The sequence below is a fragment of the Fopius arisanus genome, unplaced genomic scaffold, assembly GCF_000806365.1.
Source record: "Fopius arisanus strain USDA-PBARC FA_bdor unplaced genomic scaffold, ASM80636v1 scaffold00001, whole genome shotgun sequence".
Lineage (NCBI taxonomy): Eukaryota > Metazoa > Arthropoda > Insecta > Hymenoptera > Braconidae > Fopius > Fopius arisanus.
Window position 1 is genome coordinate 2,721,673 of NW_011887740.1, and position 11,270 is coordinate 2,732,942.

The 11,270-nt window shown below is 39.8% G+C and overlaps 2 protein-coding genes across 3 annotated transcripts in view; one reads left to right on the forward strand and one right to left on the reverse strand.

Moving 5' to 3' along the window:
* Positions 1 to 34: 34 nt before the first annotated feature.
* The window catches only part of LOC105273918 (uncharacterized), a 12,795-nt gene continuing 1,559 nt past the window's right edge, over positions 35 to 11,270 (reverse strand). The window contains exons 1-5 of one of the 2 annotated variants that reach the window (XM_011316656.1): positions 10,859 to 11,079; positions 2,940 to 4,464; positions 2,710 to 2,852; positions 2,461 to 2,645; positions 35 to 2,230 (exon numbers count right to left, since the gene is read on the reverse strand). In XM_011316656.1, the coding sequence (XP_011314958.1) occupies positions 723 to 2,230; positions 2,461 to 2,645; positions 2,710 to 2,852; positions 2,940 to 4,448 (3,345 nt within the window). In that variant the 5' untranslated portion in view covers positions 4,449 to 4,464; positions 10,859 to 11,079 and the 3' untranslated portion in view covers positions 35 to 722. Of the gene's footprint in view, positions 2,231 to 2,460; positions 2,646 to 2,709; positions 2,853 to 2,939; positions 4,465 to 10,858; positions 11,080 to 11,270 lie in introns of those variants that run through there. The other variant, XM_011316647.1, reaches the window with a different exon arrangement.
* Positions 5,201 to 11,270, forward strand: part of LOC105265273 (pickpocket protein 28) — an 8,833-nt gene continuing 2,763 nt past the window's right edge. Inside the window, exons 1-12 of the mRNA XM_011302681.1 lie at positions 5,201 to 5,228; positions 5,667 to 5,694; positions 6,541 to 6,658; positions 6,725 to 6,930; positions 7,275 to 7,478; positions 7,859 to 7,976; positions 8,031 to 8,179; positions 8,791 to 9,263; positions 9,610 to 9,733; positions 9,807 to 9,935; positions 10,033 to 10,124; positions 10,516 to 10,752. Of these exons, the coding sequence (XP_011300983.1) occupies positions 5,201 to 5,228; positions 5,667 to 5,694; positions 6,541 to 6,658; positions 6,725 to 6,930; positions 7,275 to 7,478; positions 7,859 to 7,976; positions 8,031 to 8,179; positions 8,791 to 9,263; positions 9,610 to 9,733; positions 9,807 to 9,935; positions 10,033 to 10,124; positions 10,516 to 10,700 (1,854 nt within the window). The 3' untranslated portion in view covers positions 10,701 to 10,752. The remainder of the gene's footprint in view (positions 5,229 to 5,666; positions 5,695 to 6,540; positions 6,659 to 6,724; positions 6,931 to 7,274; positions 7,479 to 7,858; positions 7,977 to 8,030; positions 8,180 to 8,790; positions 9,264 to 9,609; positions 9,734 to 9,806; positions 9,936 to 10,032; positions 10,125 to 10,515; positions 10,753 to 11,270) is intronic.

Here is an 11,270-nt window from a genome sequence, read left to right on the forward strand (position 1 = left end):
ATTTATTATTAGGACTCCACTCTCCATCAAAATACCGCAATTTCTTATCTCTGGTGAGTCGAAAATCTCAATTCTGCCCCACACCCTCAATTTTTAACACTTAATTTTTGAGAATATGTGACCCTCAAAAACTGAATAAATATCGTTCGACAGAAAAAAATATATATTCCACGTACAGTCGACTTCCGTGATAGTCGCGTGCACGGGGCTGTAGGGGAGGCAAATTCGGAAATTCCGAATTGATAATCCTCCGAAACAAAAATCACTTTTCCGCACTTGTTACCAAATGTACTATTTCGGCTTTACTTTTCCCGCAATTCAATTCCTCACGGTAAGAAAATAATGAGTTGTTTATATCTTGTAGCCCGGAGGTAGAGTCGGGAAACTGAAAGATATGCGAAAAATAAATTGAGGAGAGGTGCGACTATAACGAAATTCTGCTGTACCCCTTTATAATTATTACGCATTCATCACATAATTACATTCCATTTAATCCTGGGACAGAGATTCTGAAGATATTTAGCCGAAAAAGAGAATGGGAAAAGTTCAGGGATGGAAAAATTATTAGCAATGGGTTGTAATCCGCTGGAAGGATACATTTCAGAACTATTGTGGTCGGGTGGTCGGATCAAATGAAGTAGGATTACACTGCAGGATTAATTTGTTGAATGGCTTTTTCCCCAGGATTAAATGCCCCCCAAAGCCCTTAAAAATGTACAAATTCACAACACAAGTTTGCCACCATTGGAAGCTCGAATTTGTGCGACTTGTTCAGGCGTAAGTATCAACTTACTGCCATTGGGAAGTGCGAGGGCATAATGACTACCAGTCTCATTAACAACGACAACGAGCTGAGTGCCTCCAGCAATAGTTGGTTTTTCAGGGGCCTTAGGTCTGATAGGTGTAATAGAGATACCTCCCTGGTTCATTCGCTGAATGATCTGAGGTGACAAAACATTTTTCCCAGGCACTGTCACCTCGGAAGTTATGACTGGCTTCAACCTAGACTCTGTCTTCTTCTCAGGACTGGTTTTCTCAGTTATAATCATTTCTATCTCGTCATCGCTGTCACTGAGAACAATTAATGACGTGGTCTTGGATTTAACAGGAGTCGGTCCAGGTTTATTAACACTTCCGCCAATGGGATAACGAGTGGCAGGTCTCGGCCCACGGGGCAGAGGCCTAGGTTGTTGAGCCCCTCGACTCCTGACGGCTGGTCTGGATGCACCCCTGAATGGAACAGACGCACTTCTGATAACAGCACCAACAGGATGCTGGGGTCGTGGTGGAGGCCCAACGGAGCGAATCTGAATTTCTCGTGTTTGCTGTCGAGGGCCTGCCATAGACTGGGAAACAGGTGTTTGCACTGGCCCAGGGTAGGACACAGTCATCGGAGGCACCGCCTGTTGGTACTGTACGTAGTTGTTGGGCTGCTGGACGTAGGGCTGCTGCAGCACTTGTCCCGGTTGAATTATCATCGGTGGGAGAGTCGGTGGATTGGGATAGGGTGGACGATAAGGCGCCACGTGGGGCACGATGTAACCCCCTGGGCTCTGAATGTAACTCTGTATGTAATTCTGTGGCTGCACTGGTGGCACAACCGACACCATTGGGGCTGGCTGTGACTGAGGATTATCCTGGGGCATCACTACGTAATTTACTGGGCCATTGCCTGTATTGACTAGGACGTAGTTCTGCTGTACACCCTTGCTCAATGAATTATCACTTGCACTGGTTACAGTATCGATTATTGGACCCTCGTCCTTGATATCCAATTCCGAGTGGACACTCGTTATTTTTATTTTATTCACTGGGCGAATGGACATTGCATTATTCACGGGATTAATTCGGGTTTTTGCATCGGTGCTAATTGGATCGCTCGCTGGGTGGAGGGTTGTTGAACCGTGTGAATTTATTGGCTGTGATTTGTGGGGGAGGGATTTGGAGCGTTTACTTGGGCTTGAGCGTTTTCTCCTGCGTTTACGAGAACCTGGGAGAATCCAGTCTTGGTCTGAGTCGTCGGCTGTTGAGTTCTCACCACGGGGACGGGATGGGGTTGGCTCTGCTGGGGGTGATACGTGCCCTGTTGGAACTGGCAGCACTTCAACTCCTGTCCCTGTATAGCCGTCTAGATCACTCTGGTCTGATTCCTCGGAGGAGGTGAAGAATGGCTCCAGGTAGGATGAGATTCCCCGACGACGCAGCACTCGTCGACTTTCACGCTCTGAGCCTGGGAGAGAGTATAGAGAATAGAGGAGAACGGTTTAATGACATTTAAATTATTTAAGTGCATTATTGGAAATGTCCCGCATCAAAAATTTCGCGTTCAAAACCTCGTGGAAAAAAATTGTCAAGGGATTTTCAGTAAAAATTGAAGTGAATTTGATAATTGTAATTTCAAATTGATATTAGTAATCGAAAATAAATTGAATAAATACAGAAATTCATCAGTGAACTTACCATTGCTTTCTTCGTCAGGATCCTTCTTCTCAATTTTAATTTTCACTCCTCCCTCACTGAATTGCCCCTCCACACCGGATTGTGACAACGTGTCACCATTCGCAAGCAAAGGACACCCCTGCGATCCAATAATCCATGTATTAGAACCCTTCTCCCCATCAGCTGGCTGGCCCCCATTCTTATCACTGTCATGAATTTATTATTGAGATAAATATAACACCGATACATGACTAATAACTCATGGCTTACCTTTCCTGATAATCATCCCATTCAAGCTGCAACTTCTCCTTAGCCTCGATCTTCGACAACTTGAGAGTTGCCTCGACCTTCTCCAACTCCTTGATCATGACATTGAGTTTCTTGATGAGCTGCAGCTCGCACGCCACCGTCCCCTGAAAACAATTTCATTAATTAAATTGATTATCTCAAAAACTATAAAAAAAATTCTATGAAATCTCCAAAAATAAAATGATCCTTACAGGTCCCTCCGGATAGTTCTGCGCAACGAAACACGCCACCAGATCCTTGAGTGCGTCCAAGCCATCAGCCACCAGCCGGAAATTCGACTCCCCCAGATCCGTTATCATAAGTTTGAACTCTTCAATTTCCTTCTTCGACGCAACACTGGAAACACTCTTCAATTCCATATCAAGAGTACTGTCATCAGCATCACGAGCTGTCTCTCTAATGCATTCTCCAATATTACCCTCAGTACTAGTGGATTCCTCACATATCTCTTTAGACTCATCCCTTTCCGTTTTCCCAGATGCCCTCGTCTCGACAATTTTCTCGTCATCACTCTTCGACTGATCCAAGTTTTTCCCCAGGAGTGGACTCGCCCTCTTCTCACTGATCTTCTCGTCATCAGTTTTCGAGCAGTTGGAGACGTCGTCCTTGAGAACTCGAGACTCCCCTGCCGGAGAAGTGGTATCACCCTTGGCGAGAGGTTGAGTGGATTTTTCTGGTCCAGAAATTGTCACATCCTTCCCAATTTTCTCGTCACTCTTCGGCTGTCCATCCGGAGCTTTGGCATCACAATTTCGTTCCTCTACTTTATGCCTCGTTTCTGTCCCCTTGCCCTCGTTTTCCCTCTTCGCTTTTTTTTTCTCCCTCAATTCACTCACAACTTTCTCCTTTCCCTCCCCCTTCACCTCCCCTCTATCCTTATCACTCTTAGGAGTGCGTTTTTTCGATTTAGTCGGTAATTTCCCATACTTCCAGCTCTTCCTCTTCCTCTTCACCATCTTCCTCTCGGTGGGCACTTCAGGCTTGGGTTTAGCCTCCCTCTTGCCCGGTTTGAGACTCAATAAAATCTTATTATCAAGACAGTGACGATACACCCTGAGATCGTTATCCAGGAAAATTGGAAAATAAATGTACCTCGCGCCATGCCTGTCCTTTCCAAGTACCATCTCACTGTCGTCATCTAAATAATTCCTAACGATTTCATCCTGGAGGGAGCGTCGAGAGTGTATCAAAGTATCACAGACGGTTTTAAGTAGCCACACCCTCTCCCTCAGGCTCAACTTGTCAAATTTACGTTCACTTATGAGTTCAGGATGGGAAAATATCTTCCAGAATTCCGGCTCAACCCCGATTGTCTCCAAAACTTTAACCGTATCGCCATCCTTGCTCTGGTAAACTTTGAACCAACCGAGTGCCTTCTGTGTGAGTAAATTCGTCCAGAATTGATAGGGCATCGGTGGCATAGTTCGCAGTTTGGATTTTGGCATTGGTGGGCACAAAAGGGATGTCATGATACTGGCGAGTTGTTTGGATGCCTTCGGCATCAATAGCATTCTCTCCATTTCGTACATGGACAGGTGTTGTATACCGAGTGTCTCCTTTGCCAGACACAAAAACTGGTACATCTGGGGTATCTCCCACATACTCGCCACCTCCTCTGATAGATTCTCAGACAGGTGAGGGGACCCCTCGAAATTCTTTTCTTCCTCATCCTGACCACTCGTGGCTGTTGCTTCTGACATTTTTCAACAGAACTCCCTGCAACCAAATCCAACATTTAACCCAATCCCCTTTTCCCTTCACCTATACATCATCTCAATCAATTCATTAAGATCATTAATTAATCTGGAGTTTTATACTTCTATTCGATTTTAATATTCATTTTTTATGAATTTCTCGCAAACAGTTTGTCAAAATATTTCGCAACAGTTTAAAATTCATGAATAAATGCAGAAATTAAAAACCTTGAGATACAATATAAATATAGATAAGGATTACAAGAAAAAAATAGGGAAGCACCTGATCATCCTTGAGATCGAATTATTCATAGAACTCATACTTCCCCTTGAGAATTCATAAAATTGAGTTTTTCACGTCAAGCGATCGCTAATATTTGTAAATTATTGTAATAAATTGAATACTCCATTCAACTAAACATTTAATATACTTATAACAATAAAAAGAATAAATACTAGAATTGTTACAAGGATTTTCAACTCGAAATAACACAGAGAGTAAAGGCGAAATAATTAGTCAATAATTCGACGGACGTCGCAATCCAAAGCCCACGAATTCCATCCGGTAAAATTAATCCCCTAAAATTAATCGGCAATTATTCCCGTATTATCTACCTTTTTACAGTACATCGTGAGGGTTTCCATCATAATTAATCGATTGACATTGCCCAGGGACTCGTACCGTCAACATTTCGCCCACTGCTGATATAAAAAGAGACATTTCTAGATCACAATGTCACGCGACTAAAGAAGTAAGAATGCTCGGTGTTACCGATAACCAGCAAAGTTTGTCACGTAATTATTTTGCGGTCATCAAAGCGCGTCACGAATATCCCGACCGAATATTTACATATCATCACTCGATTTTCCTCCCGCGATCTAATCACCTGAAATTTTCCCCCAAAAAATTCTCCCGAGTTTGAAAAGACAATCCTCCATTAAAAGAGCGATAAGCGACATCGATTCTCAATTTATTTCGCAGTAAATGAACATGTAAATAAACATGGCCATATACTCGTGCTATTAATTACCTCAGTACTGTCTGAGGATCAATATTGTCCCAGCACGTCCACTCACCAACAGATCAACGTTTGTGCTAATGATTGAAGTGAGTTTTCTCTATTGACTATTCGCTGATGCAATTGCGAAATTCCTCCAGATATTTGGGAATTTCCAGGTAATCATATTGATCTGCCACTCCAGCATGGAATGAATGAAGCGAAGGGTATCTTTACCATCATTCCCCATCATTTCCTATTATTTCCTATAATTTCCTATCATTTTTTATCATCTCCTACAATTTTTTATCGCACTTTTGGCATCTCGAGTAAACGCTCGAGTGCACGAATTTAAATTAAAAGAACAAAGGTGAATGGAGGGAGAATAGTCTCTGGGGGATTGTCTTCACAAGTGCTCCCTTCATTCAATAAAAAAAATGCCGAGTAGAATGACAAGTGAATTGGCTGCCCCTTCTGATTTACGACCTGGAAATGATAGTGATGCAGCAAGTGGGTCTGTGGAAAAATCCAGCCACGTGGATAGCAGCAGGTGGAAGGATACAGCGGTCACGAAAGCCTCTACTAGAGGCATGTTGATGAGGCAAAAGGACACCTGTCACTCCACTGGTCAACTATTAACATCGACCCCCATTGGCATCGAAGCTCTCGAGAAGGTACTGGCACAAGTGTCAAGGAGTTTATATCGTAAACACCTCAGTACTTCGTCAACTCGTTAGGGATATCCCCGTGAATCCGATTAATTCACCATTCAATTTAAGACCCAAAGTATAAAGTGAAATAAATCTAATTTAGTATTTTTGGTAGTTAGGCTTTTAGACGTAATTAATAAATTAATAGAATAATAGTTGGGGAAATTGTTTTCGTCAGTGTCAGATATTCCTGGATAATCTCCATATAACGAAAATCGAGAAAACCGTGGATAAAAATTCGGATGAGGTGAAAATCGTGGCTTCAGCAATGACATCAGAGACATATTTGAGACGTGCACGAGCTTTTCGTAATGACATTAACGAGTTCAACGAGAGCAGCAAGAACGGTCATGGGCTTTCACATGGAAAAGAGGCAGCGGAAAGTTTTCCACCGTTCTCTATAAACTCGGTGCATTTGCAAAATCCTTACAAGAGTTCCCAGAAATTCGAAGGATGGAGAAATGTGCAAAACGAAGCGGTTAAACTTCGCCCGGGTTTTTTGCAAAAGGTATCCAGATGAGGAGTTAAGTTGATGGATTTTTCCCCACGAGTGGTAATTCAAATTATTTTCCAGACACTGGATGACGTCTCGGTGAAGAGAAACACGGAATCACGAGTGAGGAAAGATTATGAGAAAGGGGAGTATTTTGTGAGGAACAGTCACTTGCAGGCGTGCTGGAAAAACTTCAGACATTTGGAGTTTACTGAGCAATATTGTGCTAACAGCAGCCTTCATGGATTGAAATACGTTGGAGAGAAGAGTCTTCATATTCTGGAGAGGTGATTCCAGGAAAATGTCCATTTTACCTGTCATATTGATGAATTGTTTTAAATAATATTCAGTCATGGATTAATATTTCAAATATCATTTCATCTTCAAATATCTTTGCGGAATTATATCCTTTGCCGATATCTTTTAATTTTTCATGTTTTTGATAAATTTATTTTATTAAAACATTGCATAAAGTTATAATCATAATAATTGTCTTCAATGACTCAGAAATTTTGATAATCATGCGTTTATTTTTATACATTTTGAGAAATTTTCAAAAAAATTGAAAAATTCGAAGATATCCGCAATAACTCAGCATAAATAATTGAAATCCATTTTAAAATTTGACTAGACTCTTTTGGATCATCGCCTTCGCTTGTGCAGTTCTAACAGCGGCCTATTTCATCTGGCACCTCTACCAGAAATGGCAGAACTCTCCAATAATAATTTCCATAAGTCCTGAGCCTGTCGCCCTGACAGCATTCCCATTTCCCTCAGTCACTGTTTGCAACATGAACAACGCTAATCGAGAAGAAGCCATTCGCATCAACAGAGGGTGATGGTCCCCAAAGAAGTCATTATCAATTAGAACTAGAGATGTGAAAATGACCTTTTAGTCCACTGAGAAAAAAATTTCTTGATTCAACAAAATAATTTCTTAATCCTTGAAAACGCATTTCCCTTTAATACACAATCAAATTATTTTCAAATAATCTATTATTATTTATTGTCAATATAAATTTGACAAGAAATTTTTACTGAAAAAAATGGATAGCCCAGAAAAAAATTGCAATTAGAATGAAATTATATTCTATTCTATCGTTTTTATGTAATCTGGAATTATCGCAGGTATTTACATAAAACAAAGTGGCAATTTTGCACATCTCTGATCAAATGATTAATTTGAAATGAATATGAATGATCAAATGCGAACAGAAACGACAGCGTCGAGAAGCTTCTGCTGGAGGACATCTGCAATTTCCGAAACACTTCAATGGACAGCGACGTGGTTGGTTCAGCGAATTGGAGCAACGTTCTCCGCTTCATGCTGAACGTAAGTAATGAACTGTGAGTAAAGCTCAATTCACTTGGAAGAGCTCGTTCAAAGGTCTCTCAACCCTGTGAAGAATTGCTTCGCTATTGCTTTTGGCATCAGAATGTTACCGAATGCGATAGGATATTTAATCCGATTCTCACCGATGAGGGATTGTGTTGCAATTTCAACGCCGTCCACAGAAAATACCTGTTCTATAATCCGTAAGTACAAATTCAAATAACGAAGATCGAAAACAAATGGGAAATCGTGGTTGCCTTTATACAAGAAAAGCCTCCATCATTATATACTTATCTATACTAATTAGCTAATTATTTATTATTATTATTTCATTAATTTCATCGATTTTAGCGTTTTTATTTAATTTTGCATTAGATTTTTGTGAAAGTTAAAGTATAAATTTCCTTGCGAAGTCGAGGATAATTGTATTTTTTTCGAGGCCAGTTTTTAATCAATATCTCGAAACTGAAGGAAGATAACGATATTTTCATAACCACCATGTTTGTAGCTCTAATCTTTTTCTATAAAAAATGTTTATACAAAAAATTCGTTATCTCCATTCAATTCCGAGATATTGGCTGAAAACTCGCCTCGAAAAAATGCACTTATCCTAGTTTACCGTTTTACAACAGAATGTGTGGATCGATAAACGAATCTATAATTATTGAAAAAATAATAAATTACATCGAATCGTTAGCGAATAATTGAAGATACATTGAGTTTTTGGATTTTTTTTATTATATGGGCTCGTTATAACAATCCAAATAGTAAAAGTGAGTAATGAGTCCTGAATTATGTTGAATACCTGTCTAAGATTGGAATGGAACGATTTAAACATAAAATACGACTTCGAAACGATTGACTGGAAACCAGAGAGTGGATACGACACCTCAGTGGCACCAGACACGCAGCCCTGGAGGCCCTACGGTGCTGGGAGATACCTGGGATTGACAATTGTTCTTGATGCTAAATTGAAAGAGTATTACTGCTCGTCAACAGCCAGTGTTGGCTTCAAGCTTCTCCTCCACAGTCCCATAGAGACACCGAAAATCGCGGATTTTAGCCTCGCGATAAGTCCTGGGGTTGAGACTAATGTCATCATTACTCCCCGGATATCGTCCGCTAGCTGGTCGATACTCTCATTACCCAGGAAGAAGAGGAAGTGTTATTTCACCACTGAACGTAAACTCAAGTATTATCGAACCTACACTGAGAGAAATTGTCTTCTGGAGTGTGAGGCCAATTTTACGCAGAGTCAGTGTCATTGTGTGCAGTATTACATGCCAAGTATGTGAGAATTTTGAGTTTGATCATATCCAAGGGCTTTTTACTGTGATTTTTCCATAATTTAATAATAATTATTTCATTTTTTTATCACTCAAGGACGTAGGGCCCCCTTTTAGCCGAAAATATCGGGTTTTGCGTTTTTTCTGATAACCTGTTAATCGTACAATAATTTCCCAGCGTTTAATCGACTCCTTCAATTGATTAAAATTTAGAAAAATCTCAATCCCGAAAAATTGAGGAAAATAATTCAGTAGTGAATACATGAAATGCAAAAGCACTTGGATGCAATTGCGAATTTTTTCTTTTGTCTTTTCTTTTGAGTAAAGAATTATTCCGATATTCGAAGAATCAGCGAATACTCCGATTTGCGGGAAAAAGGACGACAAATGTGCGAGAGATGCCAGATTGCTGATGGAAAACAATTTGTATGATGATGAAGAAGCTTTGGACAGATTAAATCGTTCGGAGTCGTGAGTACATTCTAAATAAAAGGATTGTGTAAAAACCGAATCCGAGAGAATTAATCGATAAATGTGTGTGCAGGCCCAGTTGCAATTGCTGGCCAGCATGTTTCGAGACTAATTACGAAACCCAGATATCCCAGAGTAAATTGTCGAATGCATTTGTTGTCGACGAACTCTACCTCAACAACACGGACCAAGAATACTTTACGTAACTAGTCGCTCATTAATTTCTCTTGCGTTTATGCGTAAATAACTCTGCGTTGATAACTTCTTTATCTCTCATTTTCATTTTTTAATTACTTCAGGGAAAATATGGCTGTGATTCATCTCTACTTCGTCGAGTCTCAATTCCCGAATCTAGTGAAGAGCGAATTGTTCGGCTTCATTGAATTTCTATGTGAGTACAACTATTCTATTCTTTTATGAATCCATTGGGTTTTAATTTGCATCACCATTCAATTTTTTTTAATGTCAAATGTAAATCATTTTTAATATTTATTTTTGGTGCTCCAAAATTAAATTTCATAGCGAAGACGATTCGAAAATCAATTACTATTTTGAACTTGTTGATTTATCCGATATATAATATTGGAAATAAATAGCAGAAGTCAAGTTTCCGGTTCTTGTCATTCCTAGATTTGTTATAATTACATGTTACTAATTATTGGTATCGGCGTTATTCGGTATTCAGAATAAAATAGCAAGGATTTAAAAAGGGAAATCTTTTGCAGTTATTTCTCTGATATATTCCGCCAATTGATAATTCGATTTGTTTCTATTACCTCCAGCAAATATCGGAGGACTCCTCGGTCTCTTCATGGGTTTTAGTTTTCTCTCAGTCGTGGAAATAGTCTACTTCATGACTTTACGACTCTGGTGTCGCATAACCAAGGGCCCAATGAGAAAACTCCAGAATACATCGCTCATAAAAATCCACACCGAACCAAAAATTGTGTACCCATTTTCGCAGTAATATCCCACTGCCGAAGGCATTATTTAAATGCCGATTTAAATAGTCACACCATGTAAGTTATCAAAATAAACAAATGTCATGCTAACACTGGAGTATAGAAATATCGGTATTCATTGATTTTTCCAGTGGAATAAACAGATAAATAACTGTTGTCATACCTCGATTGTTTCAACAGCGGACGACGTCAGTATTTGAAATATTTGTCATTGTCAATGGTGATAACTAGGTACCTCATAAAACTTGATGAAATTTATCATTGTACAACCGCAAGTTACAAACGACTTACGGCATGACATGAAATTAAACAGTATAGATAAAAGAGACTCGGTTTTTCGAGTTAGCCGACTTCAAGCCGGACTTGGTAAGACCCCAGGGGAAAGATGGCGCCATTATCAATTATCGGCTAAAATGAGAACTGTTGGCCGAACCTCGGCGGCAAAGAGGATTGACTAAAATAATTCCTTTTTTTTTTTTTAAATGGCTAATTAATGGAAATATCGTTTAAAAACTGAATATTTGAAAATCGAGAAGATATCCAGTGAAATTGAAAAATTAGCAATTTTTTAAAAC